The sequence below is a fragment of the Ascaphus truei genome, unplaced genomic scaffold (genome assembly GCF_040206685.1).
Source record: "Ascaphus truei isolate aAscTru1 unplaced genomic scaffold, aAscTru1.hap1 HAP1_SCAFFOLD_786, whole genome shotgun sequence".
Classification (NCBI taxonomy): Eukaryota; Metazoa; Chordata; class Amphibia; order Anura; family Ascaphidae; genus Ascaphus; species Ascaphus truei.
In genome coordinates, this window is record NW_027457121.1 from 63,868 (window position 1) to 83,611 (window position 19,744).

Here is a 19,744-nt window from a genome sequence, read left to right on the forward strand (position 1 = left end):
GCAATAGGAGGAGTTATAGGGAGCGGTTTTATGGGGCAATAGGAGGAGTTATAGGGAGCGGTTATATGGGGCAATAGGAGGAGTTATAGGGAGCAGTTATATGGGGCAATAGGAGGAGTTATAGGGAGCGGTTTTATGGGGCAATAGGAGGGGTTATAGGGACAGGCTATATGGAGCTATAGGAGGGGTAATAGGGAGGAGTTATATGGGGTAATAGGAGGAGTTATAGGGAGCGGGTATATGGGGTAATAGGAGGAGTTATAGGGACAGGCTATATGGGGCAATAGGAGGAGTTATATGGGGTAATTGGAGGAGTTACAGGGAGGGATTATATGGGGCAATTGGGAGGGGTTATACAGGGTTAATATGAGGAGTTATATGGAGGGGTTGTATGGGGTAACAGGGGTAATAACAAGCGCTTATATGGGGCAATACGTTATAGGGAGCGTTAATATTTGGGGCACACCTGTACTGAATATTCGAACATCTGACCTCTCTTTTATGGCCTGAAACCTCTGTGAAACCAGCGAAGGAATCGTAACTAAAAAGGTTCACAGTATACCAGACGACGCTGGTCCAGAATTTGTTTTTTTTTGTACACTAACGAGATGAGCATTTTTCCTGCCAGCGAAGGGTTAATTGGACACACGAGAAACAGGAGAGTTTAATGGGTCCAGGATTTTTTTAGGTAATAGGGTTAGCGGCTTTTGATGGCCCCGTAGATCAAATTACAGAAACATTGGATAACAAGGGGTTGATTGTAAGGGTGTCTTCCTGTATCTTTTGAAAGGAAAGTGCTTTGATCCCATTAAATGCCCTATTTAGCATCCCTTTTCCCCTGTTGATCTCCCAGCTTTTATCTGTAAGTTTTTTAAACATCCCTTATAATAAAAGGCGTTATTAATGTGTGCGTGTGCTGGGTTGGTTTCTGCGGTCATGTTTATCTATTCCTGGGGCCCTGCTTGTTGGGGCTTGGTATCTCAGGGATGGGAGAAGCAAAGAGCAGAGTTGAAGAGAGCAGGGTTAGGTGTTTGTAGGGGACATAGATATACTACAGATAGGGAGAGAGACAGAGGAAGATAGACATAAAGACAGACAGACACAGATAGAGCGAGACAGAGAGAGAGACACAGAGAGAGAGAGAGAGAGAGAGAGAGAGACACACACACACAGAGACGCAGAGAGAGAGAGAGAGAGAGACACAGAGAGAGAGAGACACACAGAGAGAGAGAGAGAGAGAGAGACACGGAGAGAGAGAGCGAGAGACACAGAGAGAGACACAGAGAGAGAGACACAGAGACAGAGAGAGAGACACACACACAGAGAGAGAGAGACACAGAGAGAGAGAGAGCGAGAGACACAGAGAGAGACACAGAGAGAGAGACACACACACAGAGAGAGAGAGACACAGAGAGAGAGCGAGAGACACAGAGAGAGAGAGCGAGGAACAGAGAGAGCGAGGAACAGAGAGAGAGCGAGGAACAGAGAGAGAGAGCAAGGCACAGAGAGAGACACACAAAGAGAGAGACGCGCACACAGAGAGGGAGATGCACAGAGAGAGAGAGACCGCACAGAGAGAGAAACCGCAAACAGAGAGGGAGATGCACAGAAAGAGAGAGTGAGACGCACACTAAGAGAGAGAGCAAGATGCACACAGAGAGAGACACGCACAGAGAGAGAGAGAGAGAGACGCACACAGAGAGAGAGAGATGTGTGCACAGATAGAGAAAGAGAGCGAGACGCACAGAGTGAGAGAGCAAGACCCACAGAGAGACACAGAGAGAGAGAGCGAGAGGGAGATGCACACAGAGAGCGAGATGCAAACAGAGAGAACGAGAGCTAGTGAGAGAGGGTGCGAGAGAGAGACCGAGACAAAGAGACAGGCAAAGAGACAGAGACAAAAAGGTAGCGAGAGAGAGACCATGAGATACACACACACGCATGTCTCACCCTCCTCCAGGTCAGTCTGCGTGTCCCCCGGGCGTCTCAGGAGAAGACAGAACGCTCTAACCAGCGGGTGACCCTCACTGACCTCCAGCACCAAGAAGTGACAGTAATTCCTGTACCCTGCAGCAAGGGGTATATGTGACAGAGGCCAGGGAAGGGGTTAACAGAGCGACGCTTTGCAGGCCTATGGCAGGGAAGGGGTTAATGGAGAGATGAGCTGCGTGGTCTCTGGCAGGTAAGGGGTTAGCGGAGCTATGCTCTGCAGGTCTCTGGCAGTGATGGGGTTAATTGCGCAACGCACTGCGGGGTCTCTGGCAGGGAAGGGGTTAGCGGAGCAACGCTCTGCAGGTCGGGCAACGGGGTGCGACACGCTGCACATACCTGGGTCCCAACCCTGCGCGCTGTGCTGCAGCAGGCTTAGGTCCAGACGGCAGAAGTGGGTGAGATTAAAGATGGCGGAGACCAGGAGGCGACAGAGAGAGAGCAGTCCTCCCCGCAGGGCGTTCACTGGGAGCAGCAGGTAAGTGAGCAGGAAGAGAGCCCTCCTGAGACCAGCCGTAGGGGCAGAGAAACCCATTATTGTGTGTATATTACATCGTCATCAGAGACACACACACACCTTTCTCCGAGTCCCTCCATGGCAGTACACACAATGGGGGTATAGGCCTCTCCCGCCAGCGTGGTAGGTAGGACCATCTTTGCCACAGCGGTTAAATAAGCTCCTTCCACCTCAGATCCCCACTCATTTGTTTGGCCAAGCTTCCAGACTTTCCTCAAACTCTACGACATCCCAGAGCACAAATAATATTCATAAAAGAACTAGTCGGGACAGGAAAAGTCTGCGTCCTGCCATGGAGGGACAAAGAGAAAGAGAACAGCAAGCAATGTACTGTATACCTTTCCCCATCGTCCCCCATGACCGTACACACGATGAGGATGTACAAAAGCAATCCCAGTTAAGGGTGGGAAAAGTGTGTGCCAAGCTTCGATGATCAAGTCTCTGCTGTTCATGAGCTTCGTAAGGCTCTCCCACCAACTCCAACTCTCTCGACAGGTGGACTGTCTGCGAATGATTCTGGGGATCTTTGTCCCAACCTTGCAGAAGACTGGTCCGAAGTGGCCTGTTATGGAATGGTGCCCATGGCAATGCCTCGATGGCCAAAGTGAAGAGGCCCAGTACCATCTAAACTGGCCTGCTGAAACAGGAGAACCTGACTCCGCTCCTTTGCTGCCCATGAAATCTTGAGGACTTTCTGATGAAGCAAAACCACTTTGCCTATTTGGGCATTCAACTGAATTGCCAGGAACCTCCGGTTCATCGAAAGGAATGATGAGCTCTTTTCCATGTTTATAAGTCACCCAACTCCTAGAAGCTCTTGTTCTCTTGACAGGAGATCTTGCGTCTGGGACGAATGGGCTCTGATCAAGATGTATTGTATTGTATTGTATGTCTTTATTTATATAGCGCCATTAATGTACATAGCGCTTCACAGCAGTAATACACGTGGTAATCACATAATTAACAGATAATATAAATAACAGGTCATGGGAATAAGTGCTTCAGACATAAAAGTAACATTAAGCAAGAGGAGTCCCTGCCCCGAGGAGCTTACAGTCTAATTGGTAGGTAGGGAGAACGTACAGAGACAGTAGGAGGGAGTTCTGGTAAGTGCGTCTGCAGGGGGCCAATCTTTATGTATCCTGTGTTCAGAATATCCACAGTGCTATTCATACGCTTCTTTAAGCAAGTGTGTCTTAAGGTGGGTCTTAAAGGTGGATAGAGAGGGTGCTAGTCGGGTACTGAGGGGAAAGGCATTCCAGAGGTGTGGGACAGTCAGTGAAAAAGGTTTAAGGCGGTTGAGGGCTTTAGATACAAAGGGGGTAGAAAGAAGACTTCCTTGAGAAGAACGCAAGAGTCTGGATGGTTCATAACGAGAAATTAGGGCTGAGATGTAAGGAGGGGCAGAAGAGTGTAAAGCTTTAAAAGTTAGTAGAAGAATGGAGTGTGAGATGCGGGATTTGATCGGAAGCCAGGAGAGGGATTTCATGAGGGGAGATGCTGAGACAGATCTAGGAAAGAGTAGAGTGATTCTGGCAGCAGTGTTTAGGATAGGTTGTAGGGGAGACAGGTGAGAGGCAGGAAGGCCGGACAGCAGGATGTTACAGTAATCAAGACGGGAGAGAATGAGGGCCGGAGTCAGAGTTTTAGCAGTCGAGCAACAGAGGAAAGGGCGTATCTTTGTTATATTGCGGAGGAAAAAGCGACAGGTTTTAGAAATGTTTTGAATGTGAGGGGCGAATGTGAGGGAGGAGTCGAATGTGACCCCTAGGCAGCGTGCTTGGGCTACTGGGTGAATGATCGTAGTTCCAACAGTAATGTGGAAGGAGGTAGTAGGGCCAGGTTTGGGAGGAAGTATGAGGAGCTCTGTTTTAGCCATGTTGAGTTTAAGGCGACGGAGGGCCATCCAGGATGATATAGCAGAGAGACATTGAGAAACTTTGGTCTGTATAGCAGGTGTAAGGTTAGGTGTTGAAAAGTATATTTGTGTGTCGTCAGCATAGAGGTGATAATTAAACCCAAAAGATGTTATTAGGTCACCTAGAGAGAGTGTGTACAGAGAAAAGAGAAGAGGTCCCAGGACGGAGCCCTGGGGTACCCCCACAGAGAGATCAATAGAGGAGGAGGTGTTAGCAGAAGAGACACTGAAAGTACGATGCGAGAGGTAGGATGAGATCCAGGATAGAGCTTTGTTCCGAATACCAAGAGTATGGAGAATGTGAAGAAGAGGGGGGTCCACAGTGTCAAATGCTGCAGAGAGGTCGAGTAATGTGAGCAGAGTGTAATGACCTCTGTCTTTGGCAGCATGGAGGTCGTCAGTTATTTTAGTGAGAGCTGTTTCCGTGGAGTGAGCAGTGCGGAAGCCAGATTGTAGAGGGTCAAGGAGAAAATAGGTGTTGAGAAAATGGAGCAAGCGAGAGAATACAAGACGTTCAAGGAGTTTAGAGGCAAAAGGCAGTGAAAAAGGTTTAAGCGGGAGAGGGCTTTAGATACAAAGGGGGTAGAAAGAAGACTTACTTGAGAAGAACGCAAGAGTCTGGATGGTTCATAACGAGAAATTAGGGCTGAGATGTAAGGAAGGGCAGAAGAGTGTAAAGCTTTAAAAGTGAGTAGAAGAATGGAGTGTGAGATGCGGGATTTGATCGGAAGCCAGGAGAGGGATTTCATGAGGGGAGATGCTGAGACAGATCTAGGAAAGAGTAAAGTGATTCTGGCAGCAGCGTTTGTAGATAGATTGTAGGGGAGACAGGTGAGAGGCAGGAAGGCCGGACAGCAGGAAGTTACAGTAATCAAGACGGGAGAGAATGAGGGCCTGAGTCAGAGTTTTAGCAGTCGAGCAGGACAGGTCGATAGTTAGAAAGACAGATAGGGTCAAGCTTGCTGTTCTTGAGTAATGGTATGACTGTTGCATGTTTGAAGGAGGATGGAAAGGTTCCAGAGCAGATGGAGGAGTTAAAAATGTGTGTTAGAGTAGGGATTATAGTAGGAGCAAGAGGTTTTAGGAGATGGGAGGGAATGGGGTCAAGAGGGCAAGTGGTAGAGGAAGAAGAGGCGATCAACAGCGACACATCCTCCTCTGAGACAGTGGAAAAAGAGTCAAGGAAGGCAGGAGGAGAGTTAGGAAGACGTGAAGGATGGGAGGAAGAAACAGAGGGGATGTTCTGTCATATGGATTCCACCTTTTCCTTAAAATAGTCAGCAAAGTCCTGAGCGGAGATGGAGGAAGGAGAGGCAGCTGAGGGTGGTTTGAGTAGAGTATCAAAGACAGAGAACAGTCGGCGTGGGTTAGATTTGTGCATGTTGATTAGAGAAGAAAAGTAGGCTTGTTTAGCTTGCAAGAGGGCAGAGTTGAAACAGGATAGCATAAATTTGTAGTGAAGGAAGTCTGCGAGAGTATGAGATTTCCTCCAGAGGCGTTCAGAGGAACGAGTGGAGGAACGCAGCATGCGCGTGTGGGAATTTAGCCAGGGTCTAGGGTTAGAAGGGCGAGTGCGGCAGAGAGAAAGCGGGGCATGAAGATCAAGAGAGGAGGACAAGGCAGAGTTGTAGTTCCTGACCAGGTTGTCAGGGTCTGTAGCAGAGCTGAGAGAGGAGAGGGAGGAGCGTAAAGTGGACTCAAAGTCAGGTAAGTGAATAGAGTGCAGGTTTCTGCAGAACCGGGGAGTAGATGGATGTGGAGAAGGGGAGAAGCGAGATAGAGAGAATGAGATGAGGTGATGGTCAGAGAGGAAAAGGGGAAATGGTTAAATCAGAGAGAGAAGTTTGTAGTGAAAACCAGGTCTAAGTAGTGGCCATCCTTGTGGGTGCTGGCTGCAGTCCACTGTTGAAGGCCAAAAGAAGAGGTTAGAGAAAGAAAGCGGGAGGCCCAAGGGAGAGAGGGGTCATCAATGTGGCAATTGAAGTCCCCAAGGAGAAGAACAGGGGAGTCTGGGGAGAGGAAGAAAGAGAGCCAGGATTCAAAGTGAGAGAGAAAGGCAGAAGGGGGATGAGTAGAGGTAGGTGGGCGATAGATGACCGCCACATGGACAGGGGAGGAGAGAAGATCTGGACAGTGTGAGCCTCAAATGAAGGAAAAGCAAGAGATGGAGGAATAGGAAGGGTTCGGTAACGGCAGAGAGAGGAGAGCAGGAGCCCCACACCTCCACCCCTGCCATCAGTGCGCGGAGTGTGGGAGAAGGAAAGGCCACCATAAGAGAGGGCAGCTTCCAGAGCAGAGTCAGACTGAGTGAGCCAGGTCTCAGTTATAGCAAATAGGAGCAGAGAGTTAGAGAGAAAGAAGTCATGTACAGAGAGGAACTTGTTAGAAAGGGAGCGAGCATTCCAAAGGGCACAGGAGAAAGGGAGAGAGGAGGGATTGTGGCAGGGGATGGGTATGAGGTTGGAGGGGTTGACACCAGGGGGAGTAGTTTGCAATTGGCAGGCGAGGACGAGCGCATGTAGGAATAGGGCAGGGACCAGGATTGGGAGAGATATCCCCAGAAGCAAGGAGGAGAAGCATGGATAGAAAGAGGATGTGTGAGGATGATTTGTAAGGGTGTGTTTTAGTGCAGGGGATATAGCAGTGTGGTGTCAGAGGACGCAGGTAAGAAAGGAGTTCACGCGAACAGAGATGTGATGAAGGAAGGAGAGATGGAGATATATGAATAGAGTTAGAGACATACTGAGGCTGGTAAAAAGAAGTGCATAATTTGAGAAGAAGTGAAGTCACAGCAAATATAAATGGTAAAGGCCACATCACAGCAGTAATGATGCAGTCTGGTATAGATGATATCCTCCTTTCCAGCGTAGTTCAAATGCAGGAATCAGGGCCAGTTGGGGGTGTCCACTTCTTCTTCACTTCTTTTGAACTTCCTTTTAAACTTGAGTTGTTCAGTAGTCTTGCCACTTATAATGTGCCACTTGGATATGTGCAGATGTCTAGATCTATGTCTGAGATGAGCCTTGGTGACTGTTGTCTGAGCCGCGGCTAGTCAGAAAGGAAGTGCGACAAACTGATAATGCGTCTTCATCGCACAAAGTCTCACATACCTTTGATGGGATATCTTTATAGGGATATGTAGATATGCATCCTTTAGATCTATTGAAGCTAGGACCTCCCCGGGTTGAAGTGTGTTGAGAAAGGAGTTTAGGGATTTCATCTTGAAGCGACTGACCCTTAAAAACTGGTTGACGAACTTGAGGTCTAGAACGCGCACAATTCCTGAGTCCTTGGAGATCATAAATAGATTGGAATAAATTAATTTCCCTTCTGGGACCCTGTGAATAACGTTTTGTTGGCACATCTTGTCAATATCCCGTTTGGGGAGCGTTGAGATAAGAAAGCGGTTCCTCTAAGGAATCTCGTTGAATTCTAACGCACAGCCATCTTTGATGATCTGATCTGACCCATGCGCCTGTTATGATGTAGGCCCACTGATCCCTGAAAAGAGATCTTCTTCCCCCTACTGGAGAAGATTCTAGGGACGGACCTGCTGACCTTCAGGAAGTGGAATTTTTAACAGAGGGTCGGATGGTACCAGGCTTGTTCCAGCTCCGTAGTGCGGATAAGGCTGAAAAGTATGTTTGGGGTATGATTTCCCAGGTCTGTAAGCTCTGGAGTCTTGAAAGGAGCATATATCTGGATAAATACCTGAGGCCTTAGTAACTGTAGGATCTAGCGCCTCACAGAACAATGCATCACCTATGAAAGGCAGAGAAAGAAGTCTATTCTTGGAAAAAGTATCAGCCAACCAAGTCGGTAACCAGAGAGATCTTCCAGCCCAAACTGCTAGAGTGGGGGACTTGTCCGTTAGCCTGATGGCATCAAATGAAGCATCGCACATGAAATCAACTGCTTCCTTGATAGCATCACAATCCTTAAGGATTCTCGGTCTGTTCACACCCGACCCAAGTTGCTCTTCTATCTGGGCCTTCCATCATTTTATGGTGCGAGCCATGCATTTCATGGATATCATAGGCTTGAAAGTTGTTCGAATATTGTAATAATCTTTTGGGCGCCGACTCCAGCTTCTTATCCATGAGATTCTGGAAGGAACCATCCTGAGGAATCGTTGTCCGCCTTGCAATTCTGGCAATAGCCAGATTCACCATAAAAAGGAAGTTCTCACTGGTTCGTACCTTGATCAACCTTCTGGTCTGGATGTGTCTCTGACTACTTGGTGAACAGGAAAAACCCTTACTGTTTTTTTAGGGCCAAAAAATACCCTATCCACGGTTTTAAGATCCTGTCTGACATCCTGATGTCCATAGTTTGTTTCATACCTTTAATGAGATTATCCACAATTTCTGATGAAGATTGTTGCCAGCCAGACCAATAGGTGCCTTTCATATCAGTCTGCAGAAGGGGATTTTGATCTCGTATCAGACATGCTCTTATCTTCCAGTCTGAAAGCCTCACAGGTCTTCAAGACGGAAGTTTCTAGCCATGAGAAAAACGCCTTAATCTGAGAGAGATTGAATGTAGGTGGGGCAAGCTCTCTTATAATAATTATTAAGTAATGTGTACAGTGCTTAGATTTGGCCGTAGCCTTCTTATTTTGAGTAGCCACCTGCTCAGGAGCCCCTGTGTAACAGGGAAGCAACCCTGTCTCAATGAGGCTGCAATACAAAGCCTCAGTATGCTGAGAAACCAGCAGGGAGCTGGTTAATTGCAGCTACACAATTAACCAGTCTCCACCTGGTAATCAGACAGGTTTAAAACTCCTGCTGAAACTGCAGCCAGAGAGGCTTGAGCACACAGGAGGACTGTGTGTTGACAGCAAGACACGAGGGAACCAGACGTCTATGCCTGGACATAGAGGACGCAGGACCCTGCCAGAGGCTGGACCCTCAAGCAGACAACTATCCAGACCCCAGAGACTGACATGAAAGGCCGCCTGCATTGAGGTACCTTGAGACTTTGAGGTGATAGACTGGTAAGGGGCTTTCTTCCCAGGAACTAGACAGACTGGGGACTGAGAAGTGAGTTAGTCCTTACACAGGGATTGGTGTTTGTTTATTTTGTTTCTTGCTGTATGTTTTGCCTTGTTTAAAGGGACAGGCTGAATAAAGCCATGTTTTAATTTCCCCAAACCTGTCTCCTTGTGTGTACGTCTGCACCTGCCTCTTACATATGGTTTAAGAAGTGGGATGAGAGGTTACGCTTGAATTTCAAAGGGGCCGCGGAGACTGCCTGGGAATTTTTGTGTGCGTTTGCCTGCATACAGTTCCTGCAACAACCTAAGCAACAAAATAGAGAACAGCAGTGACTAGATTTAAAGGGTTATACATCCAGGCAGGAAAGCTACACTGCACTGGAGAAAGCCACAACACCACAGTTTGACTGGCGGGGACTGCGACAGACGGTGACTCACACAAGGTACTGATGTTGTGACCAGAGTCTACCCCACCACTTGTGAATAAAACAAACAAAAACCTGGGTTTTTAAAATTGCCGCCAAGCTGAAGTTAAGTACAAACTCTGCATGAATGGAGAAGAAAATGTGTTCCTGGTGTGGAGAGCCCAACCACACGGAGCAGTGTCCTTCAGGCCTTATTCGGATGATGAGGATGATCCCTATGTGGCCCCAGAAAAAGGGCTGCAGCCAGAGGAATATTTTTTTCAACGAGCCAAGGAACTGCAGCAGCAAGCAGTGCGCTGTGGTCACAAGGAAAATGCAGAAGTTTTTATTAGCAAGGGCACATCCAGTATCACTGATGAGAAAGAATGTGTGCACAGTACTGCTGATGTCTCAGAATCTACCAAAGTAAAGAAGAAAAAGTCTACAGACGCCTGTGAGAGCTACGAACTCTGCAAGCAAAGTCTGCCCACCTGTAGGACTACCAGCTGGGGTTCTAGCGAATTCAGAGAAAATCGCTGCAATAGCGCCTCCCCTAGGTCAGGGGGAAGAATACACCCGATACTGCCAAAATGGAGGGCAACATTTTGTGTTGCTGTACTGAACCCGGCCACACGGAAGAGTGTCCCTTCCGCTCCTACGAAGATACGGATGAGGATGAAGATATCTCTTATGTGGGCCCCCGAAACGAGACGCACCCACAAAGGACCCCTAGGATGGTGGAGGTGCCTAAACTCGGTACGCACTGAACAAACAGGTCTCTATGACCCCGAATATTCCTGCCAGCTAATGCAATTGAAAGAAAAGCATGGTGGATGCTGTGAAACTGCTGAAGTTTCAAACAAAGAAGGAGACCCCAGTACACCTGACGTAACCGAGTTGTCCAAAGCAAAAAGGCAGAAAAAGAAAAAGCGGTTCTTCGCTTACCGTGGAAGGAACAGACACGTCCGCAGATCCCGCAGGGAAAAGGGGGATCCGTGATGCCCTGCAGCCTAGAACAAATGGAGAATTCGTCCCGCGGATGACAGAATATCCAGAGGGCCCAAGGCAGAAGTCGTATACCCCAAAGCAGTGTCTATCTGGTGCTGGCAGTGAGAAACCCTCAAGCTATATCAGGGAAGCGAAGCCAGAACCAATGAGTGACGATCCCTTGACCAGCCCTGAAGATGCACTGCAAACTGCCAGGCCTGACTGTGATCTGCTCCGGGAACAATTGAGACTGGAGAGGGAAGATAATGCTGCGCTACAGAAGACTGTGCTCGCAATGTACTCTGAATCCAGGACCGAATTGGAGGACCTAAGGACGGATCTACAGTAGATACTGCAAACACTAGCTACTATTACCGCCATGGATGAAAAGCAGAGCAAGTCTGATCGAATGATTGCTAATCTGAAACAGAAGTATGAGGAGGCACTGAGAGAGATTAGAGTCTCTCAGCAAGAGGTTTGCAATTGCCATAGAGAGTTGGAAGTCTCTCAGAATGAGGTTCATACTCTCCGCATAGCACTGGATGCCTCACACCAAGAGATCAGCAGTTGCCGAACATAACTGGAAGTCTCTAAAAATGAACGTCACATCTCGCTGAGGAGCTGGACATCTCTCAAAAAGCTGTCTGCAGTATTAGTATGGATCTTAAAATCTCTCAGAAGGAGCTTCAGACCCTCAACCTAGAGATAGAAGTCTCCCGCCAGGAGACCGGAAGTCTCAACTCAGAAGTGCGTAAGTGGAAGGAGGACTATGAAGAGGCCCTCAAATTTATTGAGACTGTAAAAAGAGAAAATACAAGGCCGACCATGTCAATGATGGGAATGAAAAGCTGCACAAGAATATGAATATGAAAAGTTAGAAGCATTGGAGCAACGCACACAAGCAGAGCACATACTGCAGAGCCAACTGTTGGTAGAAATACGGGGAGCGCAGGTAGCCAGAAAAATAGAAAACAAAATATAGAGCAATATCGTCTAATACAGGTGAAAAAAAGGGGGGGGAGGGTCAGCTCTCGGCAAATGTGCACGCATAATGTATGTGAAGTCATCAGGCATCAACTCCCTACAATACAATAGCAGATGTGTGCCGTAAATGGGGAAAAAGTGTTCAGTATCACAGTCAGTGGGGTCTCAGCGGCTTCCTCCGGCGCTTGCGTCCTGGAGCTGGTGCGCTGTCAGCTCCCTGGACACCCGGGTCTCTCTGCCTCTCCTCCCCTCTCGTGACGCGATAGCGTGGTGACGTAGTTTCCTCTGAAATGGCCCTCTGCCCCGACCCTACGTGTTTTGCTCCTTGCTTCGTCAGGAGTCAGCACCAGCTCCAGGACGCGAACACCGGAGGAAGCCGCCGAGACCCCGCTGACTGCGAGACTGAAGACTTTTCCCCTATCCACGGCGCACATCTGCTATTGTTCATATGCTTATCACCGGTGGCTAAATTGTAAGTGTGTATTTGGCTTGCTATTGCTTGCAATATACTGCACCGACACACTTTATTCGAGCAAATACCCGGTGTGTACCTGGCAGATACCTGGAATGCGCCGCTCCTCACCTCTGACAAGCCCCGTTGCATTTGCCTTCCCAGCCTGGGTTCATGCCTGGCTGATGGGCGGCTGATCTGTTAAATGATAATGATTAGGATTTAATAGGCTGCAATGCTTCGCGTGTCTACCAGATGGCATAAATTCATGAATTGTAATGCAGTATATATATATATATATACTGTGCAGTATTGCAGCCAGCGGGAATAAAATGCTTCAATCCCTGCTTGGAAAATAACTCAATGCACTCGGGCAGAAAACAGTCACAAACCTCAATACACCCGGGTATACCCGAATTCGTGGGACTAGCCAAGCTCGAATAAAGTGTGTCGCCAGTGTAGTACCATTACCATCTGCACTATCCCGCTGCTCTCCTTATTTACATGGGACACCTGCGCTTCCTCATACTGCACCTTATGCTCGGACATACTGGATTGTGATATCACGAGGCGTGAGGAATATTGATCCAAAGCCTAAGGGAGTTGATGCCTGATGACTTCACATACATTATGCGTGCACATTTGGCGAGAGCTGACCCTCGCCCCCCTTTTTTCACCTGTATTAGACGATATTGCTCTATATTTTGTTTTCTATTTTCCTGGTTACCTGCGCTCCCCGTATTTCCACAAACAACTACCATAAGAACCACGGAGGAGCAATCAACGAGGGTAGAGCTGCGATAACTGGTCATTTATTCCATCATATTATATTTTATATGTTTTTATTCCTTCATTAATTCGCGTGTTATTATATACATTTATTTTTACATTTGACTCACTGAGGCTAGTTTCATGGATTGTTACTCACTATACAGTTTGGGGATTGTTGATCACTTATACAATTTGAGCGCCAGTTGAATATTCGTTCACTGGCAGAACCAGCGGCAAGGTCAGCATACTCACCTACAGGATGATGAAGAGAAGCAGCGATCTCTGCAGGAAGACAATCTGCAGGCTGCTAAAGAAGTACAAGTGCTGCAGGAACATCTGATTACCCAGTGTGTCCCCGCAGAGCAGCATGAGGAACTGAAGGCTACCCTGAGCATCACCAGAGCATCGCTAGAGACCAAGCTTAGAGGCCAGGTGACTCGGTACAAGAGGGAGCACAAGAAGGTCCAGAAACCGAGTCAAGCAGCTGCGGCCCGAGTGAAGAAATCTGCAGAGCTCCAAAATATAATGAAGAATGCGTTGATGCACACTCAGAGCAAGCTCCAGAAACAGGATTCTCTCGCTGATGAGCTAAACTTGTTAAAAAGGGAGAAAAGCAGAAATACTACAAAGCTCTTGTGCAAGCGAGGTTGGAAAGAGAAATGTATCTGTGCAAACACTCTGTAGCACTCACCATACAGGCTGCCTACAGAGGAATGGACACTTGTCGGCTAAACCACCAGAATAAAGTAGCCTGCCTTCTCCAATCCATACGGAGAATGCGACGACAAAGAAAGAACTATGAATATTTGAAGCAATGGGTTGTTTTGTGCCATACTTATACCTATTGTCTTCCACGTTACCAGACCCGGCTCACGTACCTTGACTATCCTTGTCTTCAGCCTGCCTCGACCTCTGCATCCACACCGACTACGCAACTCTGCTGCTAGCCCTGACCTTCGGCTTACGACTCACTACTCTATCAGGACTCTGTCCCTCGGCTCAGGTCGGTTCTTTCACCTCCCTACCTCAGCCTTGCGGGTCGCTTCTTGCTTGAGACGAGCATTGTTACACTTACACGGGGATAGGTGTTTATTTTGTTTCTTAGTGTATGTTTTGCCTTGTTAAAGCCATGTTTTAAATAATCCAAACCTGTCTCCTTGTGTGTACGCCTGCACCTGCCTCTTACACCCTGACTCCATGATGAGCTCAGGTGAAGCATCAGAAGCGGACAGAGCTCAGGAAGCAGCAGCAACAAGGAATAAACAGATGAATAAAAGGTACTGAAAAGAAGGGCTCCTTGTATTTTATGCTCCTCCCAGGAGCGCCCTCGCGAGATATTACTTCTTGGGACCATTCTGGCGCCAATACAAGGAGTCAGAGCCTTTTCCACCCGCAATTCCGGTTGGGCGGCGCAGTCTATGGCCCGACCGGAAACTGGCCCCAGAAGCATACCAGGCCTCCATCCCCTACTCAGACATCGATCAGTGGCTCACGGTGTCAGAGCCATCAGTGACCTGGCTCTGGGAGCCTGCATCGAACCTCAGGGAATCCAGCCGGTTTGTACGCCAGAGACCTGGCTCCAGGAGGCTGCATCGAACCTCCGGGAATCCAGCCGGTTTGTACGGCAGAGACCTGGCTCCAGGAGGCTGCATCGAACCTTGGGGAATCCAGCCGGTTTGTACGGCAGAGACCTGGCTCTAGGAGGCTGCATCGAACCTCGGGGAATCCAGCCGGTTTGTACGGCAGAGACCTGGCTCCAGGAGGCTGCATCGAACCTCGGGGAATCCAGCCGGTTTGTACGGCAGAGACCTGGCTCCAGGAGGCTGCATCGAACCCCAGGGAATCCAGCCGGATTGTACGGCACAGACCTGGCTCCAGGAGGCTGCATCGAACCCCAGGGAATCCAGCCGGATTGTACGGCAGAGACCTGGCTCCAGGAGGCTGCATCGAACCCCAGGGAATCCAGCCGGATTGTACGGCACAGACCTGGCTCCAGGAGGCTGCATCGAACCCCAGGGAATCCAGCCGGATTGTACGGCAGAGACCTGGCTCTAGGAGGCTGCATCGAACCTCAGGGAGTCCAGCCGGTTTGTACGGCACAGACCTGGCTCCAGGAGGCTGCATTTCAGATCTCGATCAGAGGATTTGAATATGGGTGGGACCAGTACGCCGGAAGCCACCCTGTAACCCCAATCCTTTCCTGTATTTGGGGGGACCTGAATGCCAGAAGCCCCCCTGTACCCCCAATACTTTCCTGTATATGGGGGGACCAGAATGCCGGGAGCCCCCTGTAACCTCTATCCTTTCTTTTGTATATGGGGGGACCAGCAAGCCGGGAGCCCCCTTGTAACCCCAATCCTTTCCTGTATATGGAGTGACCAGAACGCCGGAAGCCCCCCTGTAACCCCAATCCTTTCTCTTGTATATGGGGGGACCAGCAAGCCGGGAGCCCCCTGTGATCCCAAAACGTTCTCCTGTATATGGGGGGCCACCATGCTGGGAGGCCCCTGTAATCCCAATCCTTTCCTGTATATGGGGGGGACCAGCATGCCGGGATCCCCCTGTACCCCAATAATTTCTCCTGTATATGGGGGGACCAGCCCACCGGGAGCCCCCCTGCAACCCCAATCCTTTCCTGTATATGGGGGGGACCAGCACGCCGGGATTCCCCCTGTAACCCCAATCTTTTCTCCTGTTGGAACTTCGGAGGGAACGTCTGCAAACAGGTAGGGAAACATGACTTGGAATGAGGTGGGGGAAGCATATTTTACCACTTTGCCAAAGGCCATCCTACCTTGCAGGAGGAGGGGCATAACATCATTGTGTGTACTGGCATGGGGGACGACAGAGAGAGACACACACACACACACACACACACACCTGTTATTGATCATGGTGTAGCGATATATTGGTTACTTATCGGTATATACCAGTTGATTTGGGTGTACCTATACATTGGTTATTGATCGGTATAACCCTGTTGATCTGGGTGTAACTATATATTGGTTATTGATCGGCATATATCTATTGATCCGGGTGTAGGTATATATTGGTTATTGATCAGCATATATCTGTTATTGATCTTGGTGTAGGTATATATTCGTTATTGATCGGTATATACCTGTTATTGATCTGGGTGTAGCTATATATTGGCTATTGATCAGAATCTGTTATTTATCTGGGTGTGAGTATATATTGGTTATTGATTGTATATACCCGTTATTGATCTAGGTATAGCTAAATATTGGTTACTGATCAGCATATATCTGTTATTGATCTGAGTGTAGATATACAATGGTTATTGATCGGGTGTAGGTATAGGTTATTGATCGGTATATACCTGTTATTGATCTGAGCAGGCTGCCCCTGCAGGAAGAGGAACCGGGTACAGAGATGCTGCAGTAATGTCACCAGGAACAAGAGCAGCCAGAATGGCCTAAGGGAGAGGGATACAGAGGGACAGTGTTACCCACAGTCCAAACTTCTCCCAGTCACACCCACAACGTCACTGTCACCCCATAGTGACAGGGACAGACTCCACGGTCCCTGCGATCTGTTACAGTGTCAATCTGCAGTGGGACGGGACAATCTCTACGCCCCCTGTCTGTCTGTATCACTGTGTCACCCTATGGTGAGGGACAGACTCCATGTCATGGTGTCACCATGGTGTCACACTCTGGTGACACCCCCCAGCGGTCACACTTACCACGTAGTCTCCAGGACCCCGAGGAGGATCTGGAACTTGCCATATGCGATGGGAATAATGATGAGGAAGGTGACAAACAGGTGACACAGAAACAAGACCACGTGCTGAAGGACGAGACCTGGGTGCAGGGAGCACAGCTATCTGTCAGTATACAGGGGGGAGCACAGCTATCTGTCAGTATACAGGGGGAGCACAGCTATCTGTCAGTATACAGGGTGAGCACAGCTATCTGTCAGCATACAGGGGGGGAGCACAGCTATCTGTCAGCATACAGGGGGGGGAGCACAGCTATCTGTCAGTATACAGGGTGAGCACAGCTATCTGTCAGTATACAGGGGGAGCACAGCTATCTGTCAGCATACAGGGGGGAGCACAGCTATCTGTCAGCATACAGGGGGGGGAGCACAGCTATCTGTCAGTATACAGGGTGAGCACAGCTATCTGTCAGTATACAGGGTGAGCACAGCTATCTGTCAGCATACAGGGGGGGAGCACAGCTATCTGTCAGCATACAGGGGGGGAGCACAGCTATCTGTCAGTATACAGGGGGAGCACAGCTATCTGTCAGCATACAGGGGGGGGAGCACAGCTATCTGTCAGTATACAGGGGGGGAGCACAGCTCTCTGTCAGCATACAGGGGGGAGCACAGCTATCTCTCAGTAAACAGGGGGGGAGCACAGCTATCTCTCAGTATACAGGGGGGGAGCACAGCTATCTCTCAGTATACGGGGGGAGCACAGCTATCTCTCAGTATACAGGGGGGGGCACAGCTATCTCTCAGTATACAGGGGGGAGCACAGCTAACTCTCAGTATACAGGGGGGAGCACAGCTATCTCTCAGTATACAGGGGGGCACAGCTATCTCTCAGTATACAGGGGGAGCACAGCTATCTCTCAGTATACAGGGGGGCACAGCACAGCTATCTCTCAGTATACAGGGGGGCACAGCACAGCTATCTCTCAGTATACAGGGGGGGGAGCACAGCTATCTCTCAGTATACAGGGGGAGCACAGCTATCTCTCAGTATACAGGGGGGCACAGCACAGCTATCTCTCGGTATACAGGGGGGAGCACAGCTATCTCTCAGTATACAGGGGGGGGCACAGCTATCTCTCAGTATACAGGGGAGGAGCACAGCTATCTCTCAGTATACAGGGGGGGAGCACAGCTATCTCTCAGTATACAGGGGGGGGGCACAGCTATCTCTCAGTATACAGGGGGGGGAGCACAGCTATCTCTCAGTATACAGGGGGGAGCACAGATCTCTCAGTACACAGGGGGGGAGCACAGCTATCTCTCAGTACACAGGGGGGGGGGGCAAAGGGGGGGCGGCACAGCTATCTCTCGCTGTAGATACCTAGACAGGTGACAGCCGCCTGGTAACTGATGTGACTCATCCAGCTGCAGAGAGCCGGGTGAGAGGCGCGGAGAGACTGGGGGCGCAGGAACACGGAGGGGGCCTGACCAGCGCACAGAGACTGCAACGCCCACCTGGGGGGGGGGGGGGGTGAAGGAGGAGAGAGGGGGGAGAAAGGAGAGAAGGGGGGGAAAGGAGAGAAGGGGGGGAAAGGAGAGAAGGGGGGGAAAGGAGAGAAGGGGGAGAAAGGAGAGAAGGGGAGAAAGGAGACAAGGGGGAGAATGTATGAGACAAGGGGGAGAATGTATGAGACAAGGGAGAGAAAGAAGGAGAGGGGGGAGAAAATAAGGAGGGGGAGAAAAGAAGGAGAGAGGGGTTCAAAGTAGAGATACGTGGGAGAAAGAGAGAGGGAGGAGAGAAAGAAGAAGAGATGGGGAGAAAGAAGGGGAGGGGGAGAAAGAAGGAGAGAGAGGGGGAAAGAAGGAGAGGGGGAGGGAAAGAGGAGTGAAAGAAGAGGGGTAAATACGGGGAAGAGAGAGAGGGGGGAGTGTACAAAGGGAGAGGGGCACAATATAATCTGGTGAAAATACATTATTTTTATCATTTAATTTCTCAAACCTTCTCACCGCCCTCCCCCCACCCCCCCGGGGGCTGTCCTCCCCCCTTTACCTCTGCCTGTCGAGTGATCTCAGAAGCATGGTCACCGTCACAGCGCAGGACAGGACCAGCGCCGCAATGTAACACACTGCAGGGGAGGGAAGAGTTAACAAGGCACCCCATCCTGACACCCCCCCTACATCGCCCCCTGGGGGTGACCCAACTCCTGAGGGCCTTATCACCCTGTGGTGACCCAATACCTGAGGGCCTTATTGCCCTGGGGTGACCCAACTCCGAGGGCCTTATTGCCCTGGGGGTAACCCAACTCCGAGGGCCTTATTGCCCTGGGGGTAACCCAACTCAGAGGGCCTTATTGCCCTGGGGGTAACCCAACTCAGAGGGCTTTATTGCCCTGGGGGTGACCCAACCCCTGAGAGCCTTATCGCTCTGGGGGTGACCAACTCCTGAGAGCCTTATCGCCCTGGGGGTGACCCAACTCCTGAGGGCCTTATTGCCCTGGGGTGACCCAACTCCGAGGGCCTTATTGCCCTGGGGGTAACCCAACTCCGAGGGCCTTATTGCCCTGGGGGTAACCCAACTCCAAGGGCTTTATTGCCCTGGGGGTGACCCAACTCCTGAGGGCCTTATCGCCCTGGGGGTAACCCAACTCCTGAGAGCCTTATTGACACCACAGTTATTCCCCAACCCGAGGGCCTTATTGCCCTGGAAATCATTGGAGGCTCAGGACGGAGTCCCCCAGGATACCCCCCCCCCCCCCTCCTTACCCTCCACGGCCCAGATATAATACACAATGTATTCCACCGCTCGGGATTTATCTTCGTCCACCGTCAGGCCGAAGCCGGACAACATCAGGATGAAGTCCGGGTTAATGCCGCCTCGGATCTTGCGCAAAGTGGGGAGGAAAGTGACCAGAAGCAGCAGCGCCACCTACACGGGGAATGGGGGGGGGGGAGAAGAGTCGGGCCTGTAGTGCATTCTGGGTAGGGTGACCAGACGTCCTGATTTAGCCGGGGCAGTTCCGTTTCTTTTGCCGGTTGTCCCGGG

The 19,744-nt window shown here is 49.9% G+C and overlaps 1 protein-coding gene across 2 annotated transcripts in view; it reads right to left on the reverse strand.

The window, feature by feature from the left end:
• Positions 1 to 19,744, reverse strand: part of STRA6 (signaling receptor and transporter of retinol STRA6) — a 52,809-nt gene that overhangs the window by 473 nt on the left and 32,592 nt on the right. For both annotated transcript variants that reach the window (XM_075584847.1, XM_075584849.1), the window contains exons 11-17: positions 19,465 to 19,627; positions 18,752 to 18,827; positions 18,083 to 18,216; positions 16,724 to 16,841; positions 16,358 to 16,453; positions 2,329 to 2,492; positions 1,951 to 2,067 (exon numbers count right to left, since the gene is read on the reverse strand). In XM_075584847.1, coding sequence (XP_075440962.1) covers positions 1,951 to 2,067; positions 2,329 to 2,492; positions 16,358 to 16,453; positions 16,724 to 16,841; positions 18,083 to 18,216; positions 18,752 to 18,827; positions 19,465 to 19,627 — 868 coding nt within the window. The remainder of the gene's footprint in view (positions 1 to 1,950; positions 2,068 to 2,328; positions 2,493 to 16,357; positions 16,454 to 16,723; positions 16,842 to 18,082; positions 18,217 to 18,751; positions 18,828 to 19,464; positions 19,628 to 19,744) is intronic.